Source organism: Poecilia reticulata, chromosome 9, assembly GCF_904066995.2.
Source record: "Poecilia reticulata chromosome 9, P_reticulata-male-v2, whole genome shotgun sequence".
NCBI classification, from domain to species: Eukaryota; Metazoa; Chordata; class Actinopteri; order Cyprinodontiformes; family Poeciliidae; genus Poecilia; species Poecilia reticulata.
In genome coordinates this window covers 22818388-22843275 of record NC_088838.1, presented here as the reverse complement: position 1 = coordinate 22843275, position 24888 = coordinate 22818388, and the positions used below count along the sequence as shown (strand labels likewise).

At 37.6% G+C, this 24888-nt stretch overlaps 2 protein-coding genes across 2 annotated transcripts in view; one reads left to right on the top strand and one right to left on the bottom strand.

Moving 5' to 3' along the window:
• The first annotated feature begins 2056 nt into the window (after window positions 1–2056).
• selenop (selenoprotein P) lies at window positions 2057–5754 on the top strand. The gene is made up of 5 exons (XM_008418328.3): window positions 2057–2213; window positions 2724–2954; window positions 3669–3881; window positions 3988–4105; window positions 4198–5754. Exons 2-5 carry the CDS (start codon window positions 2752–2754, stop codon window positions 4831–4833), a joined length of 1170 nt encoding a protein of 389 aa, XP_008416550.2. The 5' UTR covers window positions 2057–2213; window positions 2724–2751; the 3' UTR covers window positions 4834–5754.
• Window positions 5755–9240: 3486 nt separating this feature from the next.
• The window catches only part of ghra (growth hormone receptor a), a 31942-nt gene continuing 16294 nt past the window's right edge, over window positions 9241–24888 (bottom strand). Inside the window, exons 3-10 of the mRNA XM_008418329.3 lie at window positions 19409–19538; window positions 19146–19312; window positions 17493–17671; window positions 16755–16908; window positions 16547–16637; window positions 16020–16089; window positions 15338–15558; window positions 9241–15235 (exon numbers count right to left, since the gene is read on the bottom strand). Coding sequence (XP_008416551.1) covers window positions 14485–15235; window positions 15338–15558; window positions 16020–16089; window positions 16547–16637; window positions 16755–16908; window positions 17493–17671; window positions 19146–19312; window positions 19409–19538 — 1763 coding nt within the window. The 3' untranslated portion in view covers window positions 9241–14484. The remainder of the gene's footprint in view (window positions 15236–15337; window positions 15559–16019; window positions 16090–16546; window positions 16638–16754; window positions 16909–17492; window positions 17672–19145; window positions 19313–19408; window positions 19539–24888) is intronic.

The following is a 24888-nucleotide window of genomic DNA, read 5'->3' as shown; positions in this document are numbered from 1 at the left end:
AAGGAGGCAAGTAATAAATACATACAAAGAAATCAAAGTAAATCAAGTTATGGGAACAGGCCTAAAATGACACAGATAATAAGTATACTTTTACCAACCCAAGCACTTTGCAAAACCTTGATAATGAGAAATCTTTTTATAGGCCTTCAGTTAATATTAAACCAGCATTACTTAATCCTACATATTGCACTGTGTAACCCCAATTTGCCTTTGCATTGTGGGTGGATGTTGTAGTCGTTCAGTTTTAATATAAAATCACTATAAATATAAACCACACTGTAGCAGCAGACATAGTTCTGTTTTCAAACAACACTGTTTACTTTGTATCTTATGCAATTCTTAGCAAACGCCACTGGGTCTATAAAAACATTACTTACACTAATGTTTAACATTATATGTTAAACATTACATATTTCTTTATGTAATGTTCAGCAAATGTTATAATTATTTCATTCCTTAATCATTGAATTACAGTGAATGTATTTGAAAGAAACAGTGTGCAGCCACATGGGAATGTGACTCACAACTAACATACACAAGCAACAGAAGAGACTGCTGTTTTGTGCAAATGGTGTTGGCCTGTCATCAAAGCTGTTCAAGTCTTCAATGGCTTCTCAATGCATAACATGTTGCAGCAATCACTGACATCCTTAACACTAATGTGAGTCTAAAGCTCAAATTTCTAAAGAAGTGTTTTTCAAAGAAGTTATATGAATGATCCTGAAATGCTTGAATGCTGAGCATTTATAATAGTGTTTTACATGAATCTGATGATTGAATAACCTAAATGACAGGGTTTTTGGATTGAAAATGTTGGTTTTCTTGTCGACAAAAATGGACTGTGATCAATTAATTTCAGACCCTGCAATTAACTTGATTAAAAATATTGGTGTAGTCCTAGACTCTCCAATTAACTTGATTAAAAATATTGGTGTAGTCCTAGACTCTCCAATTAACTTGATTAAAAATATTGGTGTAGTCCTAGACCCTCCAATTATCTTGATTAAAAATTATCTGCGAGGGGATCCATTTGGAGCTAAGGTTTCACTAACTGTGCTAAGTGAAACTTTGGCACAGTTTGGTGTTAGACCAGTTTAGTGATCCTCAAAACATGTAAGCACATGTAATGTAAATACTGGCTTTGAAAAGTTCCTATGTATAATTCTCAGTCATCCGAGTCATGATTACTGGATTTTAAGCCTGTTGCAGTGTCTTTGGCTTGGTTAATGTTTCAGACCACACAGTCATTTAAGTTTCCAGCAAAAAGTTAAATCTAAACTATTGTAAGCTTTCAGTTAAGATTACTCTGTTAAATTGTTCTTGTCTTCATTTATCTCCAAGCAGTGTTCTCACAGTTGGCCGTCCTTTGTTGGTGGGGGTGTGGGGGGATGAAATTGCCTGACTGCATAGTGATAGTCTTTACAGCTACTTTATATAACATTATCTTTCAGTGTCAATGAGATTACTGCTTTGTGTCAGTTTATTGCCTTAGTATTCTCTTATTAGCCTCCATATTAAGCCTTAGGTAACAAATCTTTCCAATAACTAAAATGTGCTGTTGAGTTCTTCACAGACATCTAGCAGTCTGTGCAATTCTATAAATGTATACTTTGTTTACAGGCTACATATGTGCATTAAAGTGAAGCATTTGTTCCAGTGATAGCTGAAGCAAAGCAACTTGTGCGTATTGCGAAACCCCCTTCCACTGGTGTTTATCTGGAAACATTCTGGCCAGCTTCCAGAGTCCCGCCCCCGGTTCTTTCCACGTCTTCCACTGCTGCAAGACATTAATATATGATTCCTCAGGTCTTAATCACAGTTTTATTTTACATTCATAACAACAATAAATAAAAATACAATTTTATCCCTTTTCTTTTCTTTACAGCTGATATAGAGTACATCAACAAGTCAAGCAAAAACTTATTTTTTTCTGCACACACATTTGTTTCCTCAAAATGTTCAGTTGCTGCAAAACATTTTTCATGCTCTGTTTCCTCTTAACTGGAGGATTTCATGCACTGTGACTTTTTTAACCAGACAAAAGTGTTGCCATCAGCAGACGGAGGGAACTGAACTTTGTCCTCCATCTACAGAGGAAAAACAACAGGCTGAGTATAAAAGGGGGGAGCAAAGGAGGAGGAGGCATGTTTTTGTTCGAGGGCTTGCAGAGGAAGCAGAGCACAGCAGAGGCAAAGAACTATTTTAAACAAGGGGTAAGTGGCCGATCCCCCCCCCAAAAAAACCTTCTGGCTTGAGTTAACGTTGATCTTTATGCTGCATGAATAGAACAATCTTAACATAAGGAATGTATTTGACATTGTAAACGTTTTGCCAAGTGCACATAATTTAGTTTTTTAGCTCTTGTAATTTTGCTCTTATATAACTTTCAGACGATCGTATACGTAGAAAAGAAGTGAAAACTTGACATTAACATTACAACACTTGACATTAGATAGATTTTTTTTTCTCTTTGCTTCAGTATAAACATCTAGATAAACATACAGATAAAGTGGAACTTTGAGGAAATCTTTCAGTGCTTTTAAAAGTTTTAATGCAATTGAAGTGGGATCAATTCAAGGGGGAAAAATTGTTATCCACATTATTTTTGACTTCATATGCATTCATCTAGCTTTTGTTTCTGCTGAGTTTGACAAAATTGTTTCTTCCCGTTTTGCTTTTCACGTCTTCCTTATTTTTACCCCTCCTACCTGCTGTACTTCCAGACTGGGGCAGGAAGGAGGCGCCAGAGGGATGTGGGTGCGCCTTAGCCTGCTCCTCACTCTCTGCCTGCTCCATGGGGGCGGTGCAGAGAGTGAGGGCGGCGGGCCTCGCTGTCAGCCCCCATCAACCTGGATGATCGGGGAGGTGGAACCGATGAAGGGCACAGCAGGCCAAGTAACAGTGGTGGCCCTGTTAAAAGCCAGCTGACTGTTCTGCTTGGTGCAGGCCTCCAGGTATGGATCAGCCCCAGTTTGTTATTTTCTTTCACTTGTAATTAAAAAAAAATACCAAGTAAGCATCAAAGTACAACTCAGAAAAAAAACAAACACTCAAACTGAAATCCTGACTGCTGCCACATTTAATTTATGTGGAAGGTCAGCAATAATGAAGAAGTGACTTAAGTAGAAGGTTCTACTTATCTTATATTAAGTAGGTTGAAAGATCTCAAAAAGCAACATGTGCAAAGATCTAAAGTAACTCAAGACCAGATAAACAAAGTCAATGAGATCGGTCAGTCTGGAAAGGCTTACAAATCCACTTTTAAGTTGGAAATACTAGGAGAACACCCCTGAGCAAGCAGCCAGATCAGTAGGTTATCATGGCTGCTGCAAAAATAAGTAGCAGGTGTAACTTATTTAAAACACTTATAACAGTAAGACTACAAATCCTATCAAACCAGAGGTAGATGATTCCATACAATTTTTTGAAGACATGTTCATTTAGTGTTCAAACGCACAGTTCTGGATCAAAGAGGTTCAATAAAGTTCTGAAATAAAATTTAAAAAAAAATCAAAAGAAATAAATTACACCCCTCTGAAATTTTTTTTATAAATAAGTCCTTTGTCCAAGTGAATGAATATTTAAACACAACTTCCTTTCATTCTTAATAAACATAGTACTTTCTAATATAAATCAACTCTATGTTCCGTTGTGCGTTTTCCACACAGAATTGATGGTCTGCGCCAGAAATTGGAGACTCAGGGCCTGAATGATGTGGTTTACATGGTCATCAACCACCAGGGGGAGCAAGCGCAGCGGCTCCACCCCATGCTGGCTGAGAGGCTGTCAGATAAGATCTCACTGTACAAACAGGGTGAACAACAACCTGATGTTTGGCAGGCCCTGAATGGAAAGAAAGATGACTTCATCATCTATGACAGGTTTGTTATGTGCTTCAAATGTATTTTACAGAGTGGAGGAGTTTGGAGTTAAACACTATCCCTTGTCTCACAATGCTTTTTTTTTTTTAAATCTCTGTAAACGTAGGTGTGGTCGTCTTACCCACCATATTTCCCTTCCTTATTCTGTTATTGGACATGGCCATATTGAGAGTGCGATCAAAGAAGCCTACTGCAATCGCATGTGTGGCGCCTGCTCACACGAGGTAAAAGAGGTGAAATGACTTCACAGGAACATGTTGTGAGTACTGGAAATTAAAAATAAAACCCTTTTTGCATTCTCTGATTTTTTTCGCAGACTGCTGAGACTCCAGAGGGATGCAGAGCAACACCAAATGCACAGCCTGAAGCAGATGCACCCGCAGCTGTAGGAGACAACACAGAACATGACCACAGACGCCATCATGGTCATGGCCATCATGGTCATGGCCATCATGGTCATGGTCATCATGGTCATGGCCATCATGGTCAGCATGGTCATCACCACCATAGGCACCACGGTGATCATCATGGTCATTATGGTGACTTGGAGCAAAGTCAGCAGGGGGCTGGGCAGGATCATGGTCAGCATGTCTTTGACTTACCACAGTTACAGCAAGCAGTGGACACAGAGCAGTTATTACAGGAGGCCGTAGCCGCCCCTGTTAGACCATGAGTGGCAGAAAAGGGAAGATGAAAGTCAAAATTCACCTGACAGGGAACGGCAGGCTCCGAAAACGAAACCGTTCCCAAAGCCAGCTGATGCTGACACTGACGCAGGGTGTTTGGCGAGGCAGGAAGCGAACAGTCGCTCGGGCTCTGACACTGTGAAGAGGGGCTGCCGGCCTCCTGACAGTGACAGGGCCTCACGAGCGAGGCAGCCACCAATGTCAGGGAGACCTGACAGTGACGCATGCCTCCTGCTGAATGACAGCAGCCTCAGCCAGACCAGTGAGCCTGACCCTCCGGCGTTGGGAGCTGAGCATGAGAGCAGCTGTAAGCTGGAACTGATGTCAGCTATCAATGCCAGGGCCAAGTGCTCTTATTGCCAACAAGTATTTCCCTGGGAGAGGGGGAAGGTCAATCCTTGATATAAATGCTGGAAAAGATCAGAACAAGAAATGCGTCCAGCTGTAATATTCAAACTTTTGGCTTTCACATTCGATCAAAGTATGATGTTCCAACTAACTTGCCTTGTTTTACCATGGATTGCCTCCCCCTCTCTCTCAGGTGGTCAGTGGGATATTATGTCCATAAACTGACTCCTTCATGATGTTCTCGCCTTCCGTTATGAAACCAGACGCATAAACTATGCTCTAGTGGCGTCTGTCTGATGTTTGGCAGGTGAGACAGAAGGAGGTAGTTTAAGAACATTACAAACCCTTTTACATTTCAGAGAAGTAAAACATCTGCAAGTAGAAAAAATGCACAAGATCAGAATTTAGAGATTACAAGAAAACAAAACGACATTGTGGAGTTGTTTTAGCAGAAAGCACAAGTTAATATCTGGAAAAACAAATGCTACAGAGCACTCTTATTGTTTAGATTTTTGTAATTGCTCACTCCTGAAAAGATAACAGTTACTGTCATGAATTTCCTTCTGTTTTATTCTCACTAATAACATCCATGAGCTTTAACATATTTTAAATGTTTAAGACTAACATTTATTCAAGATATCTTTAAAAAAAACTATATTGTTTGGATGGGGAGAAAGGGATAACAAGAGTGAGTTGATGTGATGAGCTCTGTGCATAATGATGGTTTCTGTGGGAAGATTACAGTCACCAGGAAATCCTGATGCTAGCGCAGAGAGTTGCATTGTGTTGGGGTTTCTGGACATGAGATTATGGAAAGTTTAATAAAGATGGGCAATTTACTTTTGTAATTTGTGCTTATGTTATTGATAAAGAATATTGTGAAGAGCCTGTTCTTGACAATATTCAAGAATATGTAAAAAAAAAAAAATGCATTGCATTTATTTAGGGGTTTCAAGGAAAAGGGGGACAAATTTCGAACACATACCACACTTTTCAGATTCTAATTTGTAAAAAAAAAAAACAAAAAAAACAATAAAAATCATTTGAAAAACATAAAACATGAAATTGCGTGGCTTTGATGTGGCAAATACATAGAAGTTGAAGGGGCGTGAAAACTTCAATAAAGCACTGAATGCATTTTTTAAAAGTTTTTAGGTTTGAGATTTTGTCTGTAACGTGAGCTGTTCTGCTCTGCAATAACAACAGATTGACTGCAGCACTGTAATCTCCACCATTTTACCTCCTTTTCTATTCACTGATGTAATGATTTTTTGTTTCATCAAGAATATATTTGAGATATGTGTGTGTAAAAGAAATGATGCCATTCCCCAAATGTATCAGCAGATGGCGTTGAGCATCTGCTCAGCATAAAACCACCGTGTTCGTTCTGTTTACTGACCTGATCTTACCACTGTTATTAAGAGCCACACGCACAATGACTGTTTAAGCAGAGCCTCATCGTTTCAGGTCATTACCCAAAGTGACTCATTTCATTTTATTTCATTTCAAGGGTCGCCTCTGTCTTGCGCAAACATGTCACATCGAAATTCATGTTGGAAAAAATAAGAATATTCACAGTCGTTGCTCGTAGGGGTGTCGGATGCAACACCTTATCATTTCAGAAAACTGCTACATGTTAATGGAAACAAGTCTGTATCAAATATGACCAGTTGCAGCTTTACACGTTTGTTTTTGATTAACATAGCGGCTGAATATTAATAAAACCTCTTCATGAATTTGAGAACTCAGTCAGAAAACCATCTTCCTGGAATAGCAATTTAGATTAAAATATATTGTCAGTATATATAGACATATATTTTTAATATGGAGTAAAAACCATCATGATGCCATAGAGGATGAGCATCTTAAGCATATTTGTTCCATGCAATCGCTAAAGCATTGATATATGTCTGTGAGTGCAATACCCTATGTTCAGTGTTATGTAGCTGGACTGCCTGTTGGGCTGTATGTCTAAAAAGGTCAACAAGCAACCGGAGGTAATAAATGAGGCAGAGGTGGACAGCTTGTGTGGGCGTAATTGGACTGAAGATCCAGTACAGAGGAACGGTGACTTATGGGCAATTACCTGCAATGTTCTGAGACAAAGAGCTGTGAGTGGCCACCTCTCTGATTCAATCAACCCCACACAGAGAAGCGCAGTACACAGCTTCTGTCTTAATTGTCCAATATGCTTTCCCCTCGGTGCACAACTGCTTCTGCAACCGGCTTTTCCTCCCTTAGTTACCCCATCAGAAGCAGCAGACAGAGAACCACATACTTGCGAGCTAATTCACATAGAAGGTCCTTTTGTGTGGCATATGAACGAGCAAACATCCACCCTTCAGTCATCGTACGCATGAATGCAATACATTCTTCAGGCACAATCTACATCAACTGGACTGGATTTGAACTCCAAAAGAGTATATTTGCATGAAGAAGCCTTTTCTGAAACTGTATGTGAATCTTAGTGCATGGTGCTTGTGTGCTTTTATGAAAGAAACAGTACATAATTTGAAGAGTCCTAAATTCATTCAACTGTCAATAAAGGACCAAAAATAATGATCAAATATTTTTTTTATGGCTAACTTAGCTAACATTTCATCACCCTTCTAAAATAATGGCCTAAGTAATGTAAATATATATGTATATATTGGCCTAATTGATCTTTTAGAAAAAAAAAGTTTTTTTTATACTTGGGTCATTATTTAGGAAGGTCCAATTTACAACAATTTGCTATCAGATTAACTGAGACTTAAATGGCCTTAAATGGCCCTTGTACCTTGGCAGTGTTTAAGCCTGCGTCACGACTGAGGTCTTTGACACACCGGGACTTGTCAATCATGGAAGTAAAAAAGAGAGACAAGTTTAAAAATGAGATTCGGTTATATTCAGTCAAGGCTTGTTATTATGAAGCAGCAATTTTTGTATACATTTGTCTATATTTCTTACATTGTTTGCACTGATTTTGGAGTTGGCTTTAACCTCCCTCTAAAATTCAAGATCATGTGAAATTTGATCTTGCATTATGGAGATAAATTAACTTCCCCTTTGGCAGAAAAGGATGGGTGAGGAGTGCAACCTAGAATGGACCGCTCTAAAACAAATCTGCAAGTTGCCTTGGATCCAGTTTATGCAGCACCCACTGAAAATTTAGTGAATATATGTTTGGAGGAAGTTTTTTTTTCTCCACTGTTAGAGATTGGTACAAAATCAACAAGAAAACTTTTAATCAACATCGCCTTCAAATATATAAATTACCTTTTCAAGAGGCCGAGCTTATATTTGTAGAGGCCCAAGTGAGTTCACAAAATGTCAGCTTTGATCCAAACTCAGGCTACCCTAAGATGTTTCTGTATGTTGTTCAAGCTTTGATTACTTTGAATCAGCTGTAACCTTTAGAATATACCATGAAGGGTAACACTTTATTTGAAGGGGGGTGAATAAGACTGACATAACACCTGTCACAAACATGAATAAGCCTTCATGAATATTTATGACTGTTGTCCTAAAGCGTCATTCGGTAAATTAAGACACTTTTAATACAAAGTTGACATTATTCAAAATGTCTTTATGACAACTTGACATTAACCAAGAAATCATTACTGATATAAATTTGTTAGAAACATATTACTGATTGCGCTTTAAAAATTAGGTAACTTTAAACTTTACCTTTAATAACATAATCAGTAATGATTTCTTGGTTAATGTCAAGTTGTCATAAAGACATTTTGAATAATGTCAACTTTGTATTAAAAGTGTCATAATTTACCGAATGACGCTTTATGACAACAGTCATAAATATTCATGAAGGCTTATTCACCCCCCTTCAAATAGTGTTACCCAATGAAAACTTTAAGTCAGCCACACACACACATATATATATATATATATATATATTTGATATATATATCAAAAAGAACATGTGCAAAGATCACAAAGTAGCTGCTTTGATCCAAAGTGGTTGATTCACTGTTAAATTTACAATTACTATCTATATGCGTGCCAATTTTCAAATTTCCACATAAAACTAGTCGGTAGAGTGGAAGTTTAAGGGACACTGTGGAGCCATTTCAATGTAGCACTGCCCTGCAGACCTTTATTTATAGAAATATTAAAAGTCTCCAACTGCTGTGTGACGTGTAGAGTTTTGGGGACTAGTGTAAAAGGAAATTTACTTAGAACAATAAGTAGAAGAGTCAATAAAAAAAAAAACAATTGCATTTTCAATGGCAGTAGCTCCCACATAATAAAATTAGAATTCAAAGTTTGTTTATTTAAGCTAAACCCCCAGATTCATCTTTAAAGATTACAAAAAATGGACAAGATGCTGTTATATTTATTTTATTGAGAACTTATTGATCACACATTAAACACCAAAAAGAGAACAAAACAGACAAATCCTCAAGGATCAATACGTTTCTTGGCCCTAGAGAAAGCAGCAGTTTTTACACAAGAACATTGGCTCTCGGATGCAAAAAGAAAAAAAAACAAAAAACTTGGATGTAAAAAAAAAAAAAGACAAAACGGAGTCATAGCAATTAATGAAGCCAGTATCGACTGGTTTATCAACTTAGACTACATTATTATTTTTTATTTGTTGTTTGTTTGTTTCCAGTTTGGTGGGGGGGGGGCGAATGACACATGGCAGAGGGCATACAGGAAGTAAGACAGACTGGAGCCATGGAACATTGTAAAAACTAAAAACACAGGATTTACTCAAATCAGTACTTGACTTGAAGTAAATCCTCAAGTCAAGTGGCAAATTAAGCACTTTCCTTAACAAACTGAACGGCACATGGTATGATGCTGATAGCTTCAAAAACATTAACCGACCACCAAAGATTCCAGCAAAATTACTTCCAGGCTCGAGAGAGTGACAAGAGTCAGCCTTCAACTCAAAGCTGCTGGCCAACGCGCATCATTGCAAAATAATTCACCACTGTCATAAAGTTCTTCGTGGTCATGAAAAACTGAAATCACACAGCGACACAAACAACAACATGAAGTTAAAAAGATGAATATATCACACAACATATACTTAATATGACTTTATAAATGTTCTATCTGGTTTAATCACCTATAAACTCTATGTGAAACATTAAATACTCCATTACAGTACAACAATCTAGCAATCTGTTAGTGTGAAATACGTTTTTTTAATATATAAACATAAACTCTGTATAACAAAATCAAAGCTTATTCATATTGAAGGTTCCTCAAAGTTTGATTTTTGTGCTGACCAGAAAACGTAATGCTATTCTGTAGTAACATAGAAATCACACACTTGATTTAGCAAAAGATACAAAATCTGAATACCATTTCTAAATATCACATATATGCTCTATGTGTACAAAGTGCTTCCTCTAAAGTGTCCTTGACATTTATAACCTTCAAATAACAAACTACCAATTCTGCCACTGTGAAATGAGCGATATGGCAAAAAAAAAAGAAAAAAATATACTTAAGGTAGTAAACATCTGCACAGTTGGCTTGAAGAATAAAAAGCACCTCCTAATTTCTTCATCTCGCCACCACTATTACAAACACTGCTTAAAACGTTTCCTCAGTTTTATGATTGCATTGTGTATTCCAGTTACACATTCACAGCTTTACCTAAAAAAAGAAGAAGTCCTTCATTCTCTGTTCTTGCTACGTGAACATAATGAGAGCCTTCTGTGATCACTGGACACTGTGACAGACAAGATACCCAAACAAAACCCACACTTTACTATCACAAAACATTTGACACTGATTACTGCTCTTTCTTGACTTGAACTCAGCCGTAAAAAAACAGAGCAAGAGAAATGCATGCACCAAGCAGCGTCGCCGTGTAAAAGTATCATCCTTGACATAAACTTTTATATTTGCACAGCACTAGCAAACATATTAAGACATTTTGCGACAGCACTAATTTTTGCTGGTATCATCCACATAATGGCAGGAGCAGCAGAGAACTGAGTATTTCTTAAAGAGAAATGGCATATAGTCATCAAATTCACATTTTAAACCTCTCTTTGTAGATCCGATTGATACAAAAAAAAAAAAAAAAAAACTACATGGATCCATATACTCAGAATATTTATGTCCAGAAAGGCAAGAAAGCAGCATAAATCACAGACTGGTTGTGTTTTTTTGGGGGGGGGGTTTGCACTGTTTGGAAAGTTTTGTTCACGGTGAAGTTCCAGGTGCAGGTTAATAAATTTGGATATTATTAGTATGATTTAGCTCAAATGTATCTGTCATTTTGAGGCTGACAGTCCTGATATTTTTTTGTTTTTTTGTCTTGGCACAAAACAATGTTGATCGGACAACCACTAAAATAAATCACAGATGTTACTTAAGTACTCATATTATGATGCAATGAGCATGTTGTTGAATCGTTAAGTCGGGACTTGGGATGAAACATAAGAGGCACCTGATTTCTTTTCAAGAATCCCATTAGGAGTAGAACAGAAACTGATATAACCTTTATTGTCTCAAAGTGGGGGAATTACTACTTAAACCATTATTTGTGAAAACAAATAGAAAATGCTGTATTAGGCAGAATATTCCTTATAAACACAGCCTTAAATGTTTTATCTACAAAAAGCCTGAAGCTAAGCAAACAAGATTCCAATTTGTTGAGTGTCTACAACTTGTTTTTTTATGAACGCTAAGCTCAAAATATGCTGGTAACTATTTTGAATTTAAAAATTGTACAAAATTGTCAAATAATTAAAAAAAAATAATCTTTTTTTTTTATGAAAACATTAAGCACAATATGTTATTATAAAAGGGAATGTTCTTTTATGTACTGCGCTAATATACACATGCATGCATGCATGCTTTGTGTCAATTTTTAACTGTTTCTTGGCACAGAGACAATATAAACCAATTCATCTACACATAGCAAACAGAGGTACCTTTTGTTAAACTGATATGAAGAAATTTAAATCACATTAGCATAGTACCACAGCAATTAAACAAACCATAATACTACAATAGGCACAGGCTGTTACATAGTGAACGTGGCAGATAAGTACTGTGTAAGTTAGTAACATCTATAGTACACTTTCACAGTCAACTTATTCCAGTTGCTGTCCCTGCAGTGACAATGTAGAACACAATTCCTCTTCAGAAACCTTAAAATGCAACAATTTCATAACACGTATGTCCCCTTACTTTTGTTTAATGAACCAAAACAATGTACCGTCAAGCAACTTGGGGCTGCTGCTGCTGGTTCTGTGACACATGTTGAACCACCTTTTGCCTTCCATTAGCAGAAGACTGCCCTCTGAAACCCAGGATATCAAATAATGTTTGAATATTGTCAGGTTGCCACAAAACAATATTTCAGGTTGAAGTCAAGCAGGACCCTACTGCCATACCTCACTCCTATTCAGCCACTTTGCTGCTGCTGTAGGGATCAAATCTGAACGACATTTGATAGCAAACATCCTAATTTAGGAATACGGGAGAGGTTTCTGCACCACCATCATCAGATTCAGACTTGCTGTGGATGAGGAAAATACTTTGTATTAAAGCAGAGTACTTTCATCAGCTTCTCTTCTCTGATCGTATTTGTCAGAGTTTTGCAAATAGTTATCTCATGAATAAGTTTGCCTCTCTACTCTAAGCTGGAAACAAGGTGAGGTGGACCATGCTGTTCTCGGAGAAACCGGTTTCAGCTAGTTCAGAGAGACCCCTCTACTCCTTATCTTTAAGTTTCTGTTTTATGACCGACACCCCGCCCTGCTTTCAATAAAACCAGGCTGCTGCATGGGGAGAAGTTGGATTTGTCCTGAGGCACCACTGAGACTCTCCCCCTTCGCAAAGGCTGAAGTGATACTACTCTCTGTGTGGTTCTTTATATGATCAGGTTAAAATACCCAACAGTATTATCTACAAAAAACGTCCCATAAAATAGCAGAGTGTGCCATTTTGTCCCACATTCCAACTTGGTGTGCACTACTCTATAGCTGGGAGACCTATTGTAAAACAACAACAAAAAAATATATAATAATTCTATTGTTATATGGTACAAACCTGTGCACTTTTTTCTTAACATCTTAGCAACAGTTACATGGGACATTTGGTGCATGGAGAAAACAGCTGAGGTACTCTCAAGCTCTATCTGCTAATGTGATGTTAGTCTCATGCTATTGGCCTGGTGCAGTGGGAAGAGGGACTCTACATGGGCAAAAGGTTGGTTCCCAAATGTAAAGGAAATCTGAGTAAATAAACCCTTAATGACTACAGTCAGTGATCAAAGTTCTGTGTTGATGTGAACATATTGTTTCATTAAATTTTTTTTTTAGTTAAAAGTAACAAGTCCAACAAAATCTATTCAAATTAATCTTGGAATTATTAAGTCAAGTATTTTAGTTTCCCTTTCACATAAATTATCTGCATTTGTTTTTGCAAGTACTTCCCTGCATTCCTGATTGGAACCTAGTGACCCTTAAGAAACCCTTAGTGGTCAACCTAACTTTGGTTTTATTGTTGACATTTGGTGCAGCTAAAACCAATGACTACAAAAGATAAAACTTTTTTCCTTTTTTTTTTTTAAGAAACAAAGATAGAGATTCAAATCTACATTGCTTTGCTCAAACGTTTTGTGTTTTGTATAAAAATATATCTCTTGTGAAGTACTATCAGTATGACATGGTGAAATAGGAAACTTTGGAATACAGTAAGTGTGATGGGCATTAAACCTCAAAAAGACAAGTACTGTCAAAGCCGAATTACTGTGTAGTTAAAAACATGGCTACTGTCTCTTTCTCTTCTCATTGATATACTGACTTCACATTCAATATTAAGACTGTAAGGCAATCTAAGGCAATTTTTCACACATACTGTATACATATAGGTATTTTTTCACTTACTACAATCATGCATTGATGCAAACTTTGCATTCTGCTTGTGATGTTTTTGTGATGTTATTACCCTCAGTGTGTTTCGGCCAAAAATTAAGAGTCTGATTCAGTGGGGACTAATGTAAGAGTACAATTTTTAGCGCATCTCAATAAATTACTATATTGTTAAGAAGTTATTTTTTTTCAGCAATCCAATTTAAGTGTAATTCATCTATTATGTACATTTATTACACACAAAGAGACATATTGCATTTGTTTCCCAAATTTTATGATTAAAGGCAATGACAATCCAAAGTTTAGGTTGTATAAAATTTATTACATCAGGCCAATAAATAATGAAATTATAGAATGCTAACATTTTCAGGGAAACCAAATTTTTGACTTTCAGTAGCTGTAAGACATAATCATCAAAATTGACAAACAAATGCTTGATCATTATCATTCTGTGTCAAATCAGACTATTCCATTTTTTTACATTTACTTCTTAAATAGAATTGCTGAAAAAATAGTTTTCAATTAGATTTTAATTTGTTGAGATGCACCTGTATATCTCCCTTTTGTATCATCTGGTTAATTCACACACTTATTCATCCAGTGTCCTGCAGTTTTGTAAGTTGTTTTTGGTTGTCATCAGGAATCAGGTAGGGTGACTTCATATTGACGTCCTGTCCAATAGGCCTGTACCTGTAGTTAAGGCCTGATGATCCTGTCCGCTCATGGTGAGAGATTCCCCAGCAGGTCGGGGGTGACGTACCCCACAGGCATTGGGACTTTGAGGGGATGCTGTGACTGGCACAAAGAGGGAGATTGGCTGGGAGGCGGGTTAAGGAGCAGACTGCGATGCGTGTCCAACTCCTGCACCACTGTGTAGTCTGCGACAGGGGTAAAGAGCTGAGGCTGGGAAGGCTCGGGGAGAATATACGGGGACTCGTTGGTGTCTCCCGTGGCTGCAGGTTTGGTCTCCATTGGCTGAGGCTGTATGGTTTGGTACCCTGCGCCAGGCACCGAAGTGCTGGGAGGAGTGCTGGTCTGCTGGGTGTTGTTCTCGACGGTGTAGCCGCCTCCCTCTGGAACCACTACAAACAGCTGAAACTGGGGCTCATTTCTCTTCTGCTCCTTGATGCCCTCAACATCTTCATTTTGCTTTCCTCCTTTCTGTGTTTCCCGCTCTGAACCTGAGGTGTTCTCCTGGATTTTAGGTTGTTGGCCAGGGGACAGCACAACCCCCCCAGTTGGCATAACATTGCTGACCTGGGCATATAAGTCTGTGTTGATCCAAGTCTGTGGTCCCCCGATTTGAGTTTGGATGAGGGGCTTTTCACCTGTCTCTGAAGCTGGGGCATTCAGGCAGGTTTCGTTGTCCTCAGGTTGGCCCGGCAGCAGGGACGCCATGAGTCTCTGAGTGTCATGTTCCGGCAGATCTGTGTCGTAACAGCTGGCCCGGCCTGAGTCATCGTCAGGGTGGCTTGATGAGAAACCCAAGGTGAAAACAATGAGGGAATAACTTGAAATCTGTGATACCAGTTAGCATGAAAACAATCCATTCATATGAAAGTTTTTAAATTACCTAATGGCGCTGAAACCCTCTATATTCCTGTGTGGGAGACCAAGGAGCCTCTGAGTGTCTGAATTATAGTTGTCTTCCTTGTCTCCACCTTCTGCATCGTCCTCATCCACCTCAATGAACTCCACCCATGGCTCTTCCTGGTAGAAATCTGTTGCATAGGCTGGCAGGCCATCCACACCTCCACCATTCAGGATAAAATTCAACTCCTCCAGTTTCCCCTTCTACAAAAGATATAAAATGTTGACAAGAGCTGCTCAAGCTGTAGTATGTAACTTTTACTTGATTTTTATCCTGCCACAACATAATGATAATTTTACCAAATATGCAGAAAAGATGTTTTAGAAAATGTACATGCTGCAGCTTTGAGAGAAACCTTTTTCACTTTAGAATATTACAGCCGACATATAGGCTCAGTGTTGGATATCATTCATGATATTCCCATATATTTTTTCTTTTGTTAAAAGGTGGATTTGCTCTGTAGCATCTCATGATATATCACACCATGGTATATCATTTATTTCAAAGCTTATCCTATTTTCCTACTTTGACTTTCTTTGTATTTATGGATAAGTCCATTTTTATCAAAGTAACAACAAAGAGAAAATTATGCAGCACCTTTTAACAGACTTAAATTAAACAGAAAGAGTAAAAAAAAAGGAAAACACAAGAATGCATTTAATACCTTCAACAGTTCTGAATCAATGCCTTTGATTTTGGGTGCAGGAACAGGCGGCAAGAGAATCATCATTATTCTGAAATGACAGAAGGACATGATAAAGTTAATAATGTTAACAGGAGCATCTTAAAACAAAGGGTGACTTTTTTTTATTGGGATTGGTGAGTGCAGTTCATGATTTATACCTACAAAAAAAACTTGTTTTAGTCTTTTCTTAACTGAACATCACCAGCCTTCAAATTTCATAGCAGATTAAATTTTCTAGAGCAAGTTTTTGATTGGAGGATTTGCTTGTAAATTTCTATGGCTACTGTGTTTGGGGGCAATATTTATAGACTGTTTTGTAAACGTATTTCTTTGCTATATTTTAAATGGGATAAAACCCTTTGAATCAAAACCAATACATTGTTTTTGAGATTAACACAAACCGTTTACAAAGTGTTTTTCACTCTTCTGTTTTTGGTGAGTTTTATTTAAAAAAATCCATTTGATTAATTTTATAATTTTTTAAATGAATAATGACAGGTTCTTACCTTTGCTGCTGAGAAATCACTATCAGCATGATGACAGTCAGGACCCCCACAACCCCAAAAATGAGAACCAAAGTGAGTGGGACAGTGGAATCTGAAAACAAAATGTAGCATCATTTCTGATTAAATTCCTTGTATTTTATTTTTGTGAATTTAATAACTTAAGTAATAAGGCAGGTATGCGTTAATTAAAGAAGAAAGGCTCCCACACCTTTACTGGGAATTTCTGTAACTTCAATGAAGATGGAGTCGCTGAACTCTCCGAACTTCACAAAGGCCTGCATCCTGGAGCGGATGTGCACTTCGTACTCTTTTCCTATTTGCAGGCCGTAGATCGTCTGCTGGGTGTGCGGCTGCTTCTCCAGCTGAAAATAGAAATTTTACAGAACTCTTTAGTGCATTTTAGCAGAGCAGACAAATGTCCTGACACATGCAGGGAGAAAATAAACACAGTGGCTAACTTGAATCAGCACAATGTGCCAAGAGGCCCTTACTTATTTTTGGTACCCGTAACTATGACCTTTTCAAAGGTGGCAGGGCTGCCCAGGCCTTTCACATAAATATGATCGAAGACATGTTGGCATAACAGAACCATCTGTTGCTATTTTGAAGTTTGCATTTGTCAAACCGGGTGGCCAGGCAATGATAAACAAGCCTATACAAGGTCCCATGCCCTCTGACCCACAGATCCCTCCCTTCTCTTCCTTCAGAGAGTTTGTTTTCGCAGAGGGTCCTGCTCCTGCTTCAGCGGGCTTGCCAACAAAGCTACGGTGCATTTCAGCCACAAGAGTTCAGGAGGGAGTCCAGACGGTGGAAAGGAAACAAAACACGGTGTCCCTACAACCTACCAAGGGTTTACTTTCAAACTTATGTGTAAGTGCTTTCATTTGTGCAATCTCTCGGGTGTTTTGTGCAGTCAGAAGGAAAGTTTGACGAAAAAAAAACGTACTGCTTCCCAGTTGGTGGCGTTCCTCTCTCTGTACTGGATTTCATACTCAATGCGCATCCAGCCCACGCCAACGTCTGCAGAGGGCGGGGGCTTCCAGCTCACTAAGACATCGTAATTGAGGCCAGAGGGGCTTATGTTCAGCAGGGTCCAGTTTAAAGACACGGGCGGGTCAGGACGCACTGTAAGGGGGGGGAAGGAGCAAAAGTTTAGACGTGAACACGAAAGAAAACATGCAGCTGTTTACATCTTTCGATTTCACTGCACTCTCGTTTGCGCTCTAAAATACTGCGGTGCAGGAATGTTTACGGCATTAGAACATGACTTTTGCACTGTGCTGATATTTTGAGATCTTCCAAATTAGCAAAACTAATAAAATTCAGCATTTTTACAATGTGGTATTTTAGTGGCATTAACAGAAACGCTGACAATGGTAAAAAATGTAACTCTCAAAATATGTACATTTATAAGAAAGTGTGTAGAGGAGGATATTCTTCATGTATCCACGTTTGTTTGGCATGCTGTACTGAAAAGAAATATTTTAGGTTTAGTTTTTATTTTTTGGCCTTTTGGGTGGATAAAATATTTGACCACTGCTTTTAATTTGTCTGTCAAGTTCCCATGAATCACAGGGTGCTGGTCTCGGTCTTTATCTTCGCTGTCTGGCAGACAGTCAGTTTATCTAATGTTTGTTTCAGCCAGCAGCAAAGGCTTTTTTTTTTTTTTCTTGGCACGTGGACTTTCAGACTAACTAAGGTTCCAGTAAATTCTGTGGTGATGAATAAAGCCTTTTATGAAGACCAGTTCCAAAATTCCTGCTTAAAAGCTGAATTACAGAACATTTTGCACAATTTGAAATATAAATCAACAATATTTAAAAAAAAAAAAAGCATTTCTTAGAGAAATCTGAGATCACTGTAAAATGCTTGTCAAAAATAAAGTCTTTTTGAAAAGAAAATGTACACAAGTCCTTACAGAGATGTTTAAATCTTGCTATGTTGGTATATGTTAAAGATTAAATGTTTACACGCTTTCTTTACCTATGTGGTCAGTTTTTCTTGCCAAAAAAATGTAAGGTGAGAGATAAAATGTTTTGAGAATATATTTTCCCAGAAAGTTCAAATTTCAACAATTCAGATATAAAGTTTGACATCAACATGTAAAAGAAAATAAAGCCAGAAAGTCAGAGTCAACATAGAAATAAGTGATGTTTTCAATGTGACACGTTTAAATAAAACGTTGAACCCCTAAAAAATAATGTCACCACAGTCAACAGTACTTGTAGTTCATACATTTGTTACAATTTTCCATAGTGCTACATTACCAAAAGTCTTATTTATATATAAAAAAAAAAGGTCTGGCATGGGCTTGAGTTTTATTAGTATATGCTGTGCATTAAAAAAAAGCTTGTAAGGAAGCTAAATGCCCACATACATATCTGTAACGTATAAGTTCTCCTTCTAGGATAGAAATACTGATTTTAAATGATATGACAAAGGCAATTTGAAGTCCCTCAATAGCTTGCCTCAAAAAAACAAAAAAACATCATCAACAAAAATGTCCATTTCAGCTCTGAAGATGATTTTTCTAATGGTTTGTTTGTAATAAAGACAAGTAAACAAAAAAAATACTTGTGCAGACAGATTGACTACAAACCTATATTTTCCACTGTGAAGCAGTCGTCTTCATTGAAATAGGTGACGTTTTGTCCACGAAGCTGAACGCAGTAGGGGATCCAAACGGATGTGTGGTTGGCATCAAAGAAGCACTCTCTGTTTTCATGGATGTACTCGGGACATTCCTTCCATTCACTGGTGGGGGAACTGAACAAGAGAAAATGAAGATAAAAGAAGAAAGGGTAGCTGTAAAGTAAAGTTTTACGACATGCGCACATAAATCAGTGTTAAAGCTGCACTCACTCTTTCTTTAGGTAAAATACTCTCAGTGCTCCAGGAGAGGACAGGTTTCGGAGGCTGCCTGGACTCCACCAGCAGCGAAAAGTCTCCTGGTCCCTTGAGATGCAGTCTGTGAAGTGAGGTCCAAGGGTAGCTGCAAAATCAGTGACAAAAAACACAGTGTCAGGAAGGTTGGTGGTTTATTCATTTTCAAAAATTGGTTCAGAAATCCCACAATGAAATTAAATGTTGCTGGAACCTAAATTATGCAAGACTTTCCAAAGAGTCACTATACATGGTGCTGGTTGTAGCCAGTATGGAAGCAATTGCCTACGCAATCCTTTTATTTGCATGGGCATTGGAGGCTATACAACTAAATAAAGCCTAAGGAAAAAGGCAAATATTAACAAAGGTAAATAGTGGAGCTAGACTGAAGTTGACAACTGGAGCAGAAAAATGTAGGCACTCATATCAACTACCCTGCTACAGTAGAGATTTAGCCACAAATAAAAATATACATTTTATGAAAAACTACCAGAAGTAAAGACATTTACACCTTGATATACCCTTGTTCACACAGTAAAGAAATGTTTTGGAAGCGCCAGATCCATATTTGATTTGAAGCCCAATTTATTTTAATATAGAATGATGCTTTATTTGTCATCTTAGAAGTGAAGCTTAACAAAATCAAATTGACAGGCAAATGTAAGTACACAACTAATGGTACAAGATTTCCTGAAGTAAATTGTTACATATTTCTAAAACAGGGAAGCGACATATTTAAAATAATTTAGTCTTCAAAAGAAGGACGATTTTTCCCCCCATCATTTATTGTTTTTTCCCTAAGTGTATTAAATATTGTGATATTGTAGCAAATCATATTAGCTCTTAAGTAGAAAAAGCCCTGTACCTCCAAAAATGTTGCCACAATGTAGAAAATGGCATTGAGTATTGAATATTTTTTCTAGTATCAATATTGAGTTCGACATTTATCTAAAGTTCCCAATACTCAAAGCTATATTATCCAATACCAGACAGCGGATGTTCAAAACATGAGGAAAAAAAATACCATGTTCAATCCTACATAAGAAGCATCAATTCAGAATGCGTCTTTGCATGTAGTATTTGATGTAAAAGTGACATATCAGAATCTTTCTTTTGACGTGCTGGCATTTGGACATCAGCATATAGTTTTCAGTAGTTTTCGGTGACTGAGGAAAGTCAACCAGCACCTGATGAAAGGTGTGATGAGGCAAACAGTAGGTGGAACGAGCAGAACACAGAGGGTAAGTCTACACTCCAAACGTGGATGTGCAGGAATACAAACTGCTGAGTAGGATCAAATTTCAGTCACCAGCCCTTGATCCGTCCACACAGACCTTGAGGTCCTTACTCAGCCTCTTTCATCTCTCCCTTGGCACCTCATCACTCACCATCAACAATCTTCTACCCACTCCTGCCAGAGAACCGGTTTCTCATCCAGCTGGGAGTTTCGGGGCTTGGTGCAGCCATAAATAATCCGCTGAGTGTATCATCGATTTCTGCTGTACTCATTCTATCCTCCTTCTGCTAACTCTGCGCAGAATTATAAATCAAAACTAAAATTGGAACATTAACAAGAAATTAAAGACAGACAGACTTCTGCAGAACTTTCTCCACGTTTTCAAAATTTTTCAACATAAAACACAAGAAGATGCTAAATTGGGTGCCAGCCGTGTGTTTGCACAGCAAATATAAACACACAGACACTTTAATCCCCGGGCTTTACAACAAAGACACTCCTCACTAATAAAAATCAGCGCTTTACTACTTTTACCACTTGCAGTCCAATGTCAGAGTAACTTGAAAATTCATATTCATTCCCCGTTTTCCTTCCCGTCATATTTTTTCACGCGGTTCCAAATGATTTTCCGAATCATACTTTCTTCCCTCGTCCCTGCAAATTCCAGCTGCAATCAAGAAAACACCTTCTACAGAGAATGTGTGCAAATGAGATCTTTTCAACAGAAATGGTTCAGATAGAATAATAAGCATGTTAACACATACAGAATATAATATTAGGTATAAATACTTCAAGAAAGGCCTACATTATTTTGTGTTACACCACTCTTAACTGATAACTGTCATCCAAACTCAACTGTTAATAAGTGAAGGCTCAAAGGTAAACAACATTTTTTAGAAGTTAGCTTGAGTGCAAACGGTACAGTTATGTTTTGAGAATCTGTTTTCATTTTTTAAGTCAGCAGTGTGTCCTTATAGTGTGCAGTTTGCCAGAGATAAAACGTTATGCAACAACACCTGGAAAAACATACAAAATAAAGCCTCAATCTAATTTCCAATGCCTCTCTTTTGAACCCCTTTAATAAATTAGCTTCCAAAGATTTATTGTACTGCATCCGTCATCCTGTTTTGGAGTCAGAAAACTAACAAATCTTAAAAGTATCAAACACAAAAATGTTACTGCACACCTCTCAGAAACAAAAATAACTTTTTGAGTCACACCTTCTATAACAGGAAGTATGTCAATTAGTGGGTGTATCAACAATGTCTACTGGGAGTATGTTAAAGGGATTTTTTGTGATTGGGGGCATGGAGAAAGGAAAAAAAGAAGCATTTTATTTATTTATTTATTTTTATCAAGTATGTAATTTCTGCACACTCCCTTCAGTGATATTAGGTCTGCAAGTACCATGCTGAATGACATCCGACCCCAATGAGTTCCCACTTACAAACCTCAATTTTGGCATGTGGAAGAATTCTTCCTCCAAATATATGAGCAATAACATCCAAAAAATTCAGCTATCATTGGCTTGTCCAAATCATCTGCATAAATGTTAAACAAGCTTCCAACATGTTTTTTCTTCAGCAGTGGAGCCTTGCACAGAGTGTACGTAGAGATCATTACAGTTAAATGCATTACTTACCGTTTTAATGTGAAAAAAATTATATCCGTTATGTCCAGATCTTTCTGAAGCTGCGTGTGAAGAATTGTTGTTTGCCTGTAGTTTTAGCAATGGCAGCAGAGGAAGTGAACGAAGCAATTCAGTTGCATCAAACTGCCACATTGCATACATCACAGTTAAATATTAGCGATTGGGTAAAATTTAAAATGTCAACAGAGTCCAAGTCTCGAGGAAGCAATCGTTTCTCAATAGCCAGGAGTCTAGACTCTTTGTACGAAGCAATGCGTAGAACAAGGGGCTGGTTTTTACCAGCCTTCATAACAGTCCTCTTTAAGATCTCGTGTGTGGATGACTTATGCCATTAGTGCCATTTGCTGTGAATTTTTGTCACCTGAAAAATGTTCGCACTATAATTTCTTTGTGCTCCCTTTTTTCTCTGTGTCTTTTTTTTCTTGATTTTGATCACAGGGAAATGATTTAAAATATTTTGAGGTACAAGAAAAGAAAAAGCTGTAAAAGAAGACACATATCCTTTAAAAACAACCAAGACTGTATGGGTGAACTAGTGCAGTGAGACTTTAGGAGCCTGTTTTCATTTTTTCATGTCAGCTGGATGTCAGTAAAGTCTGAAACATACCAGAGATAAAAGGTTATGTAACAACACATGGAATAGCTTTCAATAATATCTGAGTCTAATTTCCAAACCCTCTCCTCATTTTTCAGCCTGCTTATTACGCCGTTTCTTCTGGCTGTCAATTCATTTTCATGTAAATGTTGAAGATTTTATCTTTATTTTCATTCTTATATATTTTTTTATTTCTTTTAGCTTGGGTTAATTCACCTTTGACCAGCAAAATGTAGGACTATTTGTGAGTTTAGGTAATGAGAGCTAAATCCTGTCTGTTCTTGCTAGTTGCCATTAAAATGATCCACTGCTGAAAGCCCTCAACTGAGGGAAGACAGCTAATTTTGTGCAGAAGTGTGTGTATGCGTGTGTAAGTGTGTGCAGCCCCCCATCCTGTCTGTCCATATGTTTTTGCCTGTTATTGAAGGCTTCGCAGGCTGCACAGACTGATAAACAGCTCTCAGCCTCTCCTCCACCCATCACCAGGTCATGTAGAGGAGCCAGGAAACCATCCACTGAAAATGATGCAGGCCGCAGCCATTAAGGCTTAAAAATCCAGTAAGAAGCCAAAATTGGGCTTCCAGTCAAAGTACTATTTGGAAAACAGTACTAAAAAGATGGGGAAATGTGAATTGACTTATCCTTCTTCACCTTTACCCTACTTTATAATATTTACCTGTAATGAGGGACTGAATGGGCCTATTGGAATACTCACGTTTCCACCTCATTTGCAGAATTAAGCTGAAGTTGGAAGATATGGGAAGAGATGGAGAGCAAAGGTCAGATTGACAATGTGTGCACAATGATAGCCAAATGTAAGAAAGCATGAGATTGCAAAAGAGAATAAATTTGTCATTGTGCAACATACACTGTAACACTAAAACAGAATTAGTGATGGTCTGGGATCTAAAACTGCATTTCTATGTTGTTATGCAAGAAATGTTTTTACGTTGCACTGAATTTAAAACTGTACTTTTAGTTGGTATATTTTTAAGTTATTCAAAAAGGTTCACATGAATAACGAATGTGGCTAAGGCGATGTATTTGGCCAATAAAGAAATAAAGATTGATCATAGATGAAAACTGAAGCCATAAACAGTTCACCAAAAACCCATAAGATGAAACTGCAAAACAAAAGAAAGCAGAGAGCAGATTTGTTGTTCCTTGACATTTTTCACAAGCCTTAAAGCTAAGATATTTAGAAGACGCTTACATGATGGCAGACTACTTAATATTTACAAACCTTCACCGATAACTAATTTGGAGATAATTATTTATTACAATGGTTGCACTTTAATGTATAAGAGAAGAGCAGTTAGAGGTGGCAGATTCTCTCTAAGCTTTGCTCCTTACTTAATTCTTACTTCATCTGCTTTTAGTTACTCAGTTTGTCTTCTAAACTGAGACACAAACTCACTTTATCACTGGAGTATCTGCAGAGAGTACACTGGACTCGATAATATGGCAAAATCTTGGAACTTTTGTGGTTTAGACAATAGGTCCTAAACATTGTAGTAAGGTTTAGAGAGAAGGGATTGAGTGTGCACTACTCTTAACGGAGTCCTTCCATCAGTAGAATAATACGTACTGCCCAATATGTATCATCAGCTTTGTTCAAATAAAGGTTTGCAAAAAACTATTATCACTCAAACATCTTGATATGAAAATGTTTGTGCACAAATACTGAACATATATTTCCAACAACAACTAAACTAAGAAATGATAAATGAATCAAGACTTTGCAGAACCATGGTGTTTCTACTAGCTTTACACATCTGGAGACATTTTTGTCTAATCTTTAAAACATGGATCAAGCTCAGTGAAACTGTACAGAAAGCATCTTAGCGCTACTTCTCCATTAGAGTCAGATGTGGGTTTATAGTATTCCAGCAGAAACAAGCTTTGTTCTTAACCATTCTTTTGTGGTTCTGGATGTATGTTTATGTTTGTTTTGTGGCTGAAAGACTAACCTGGTC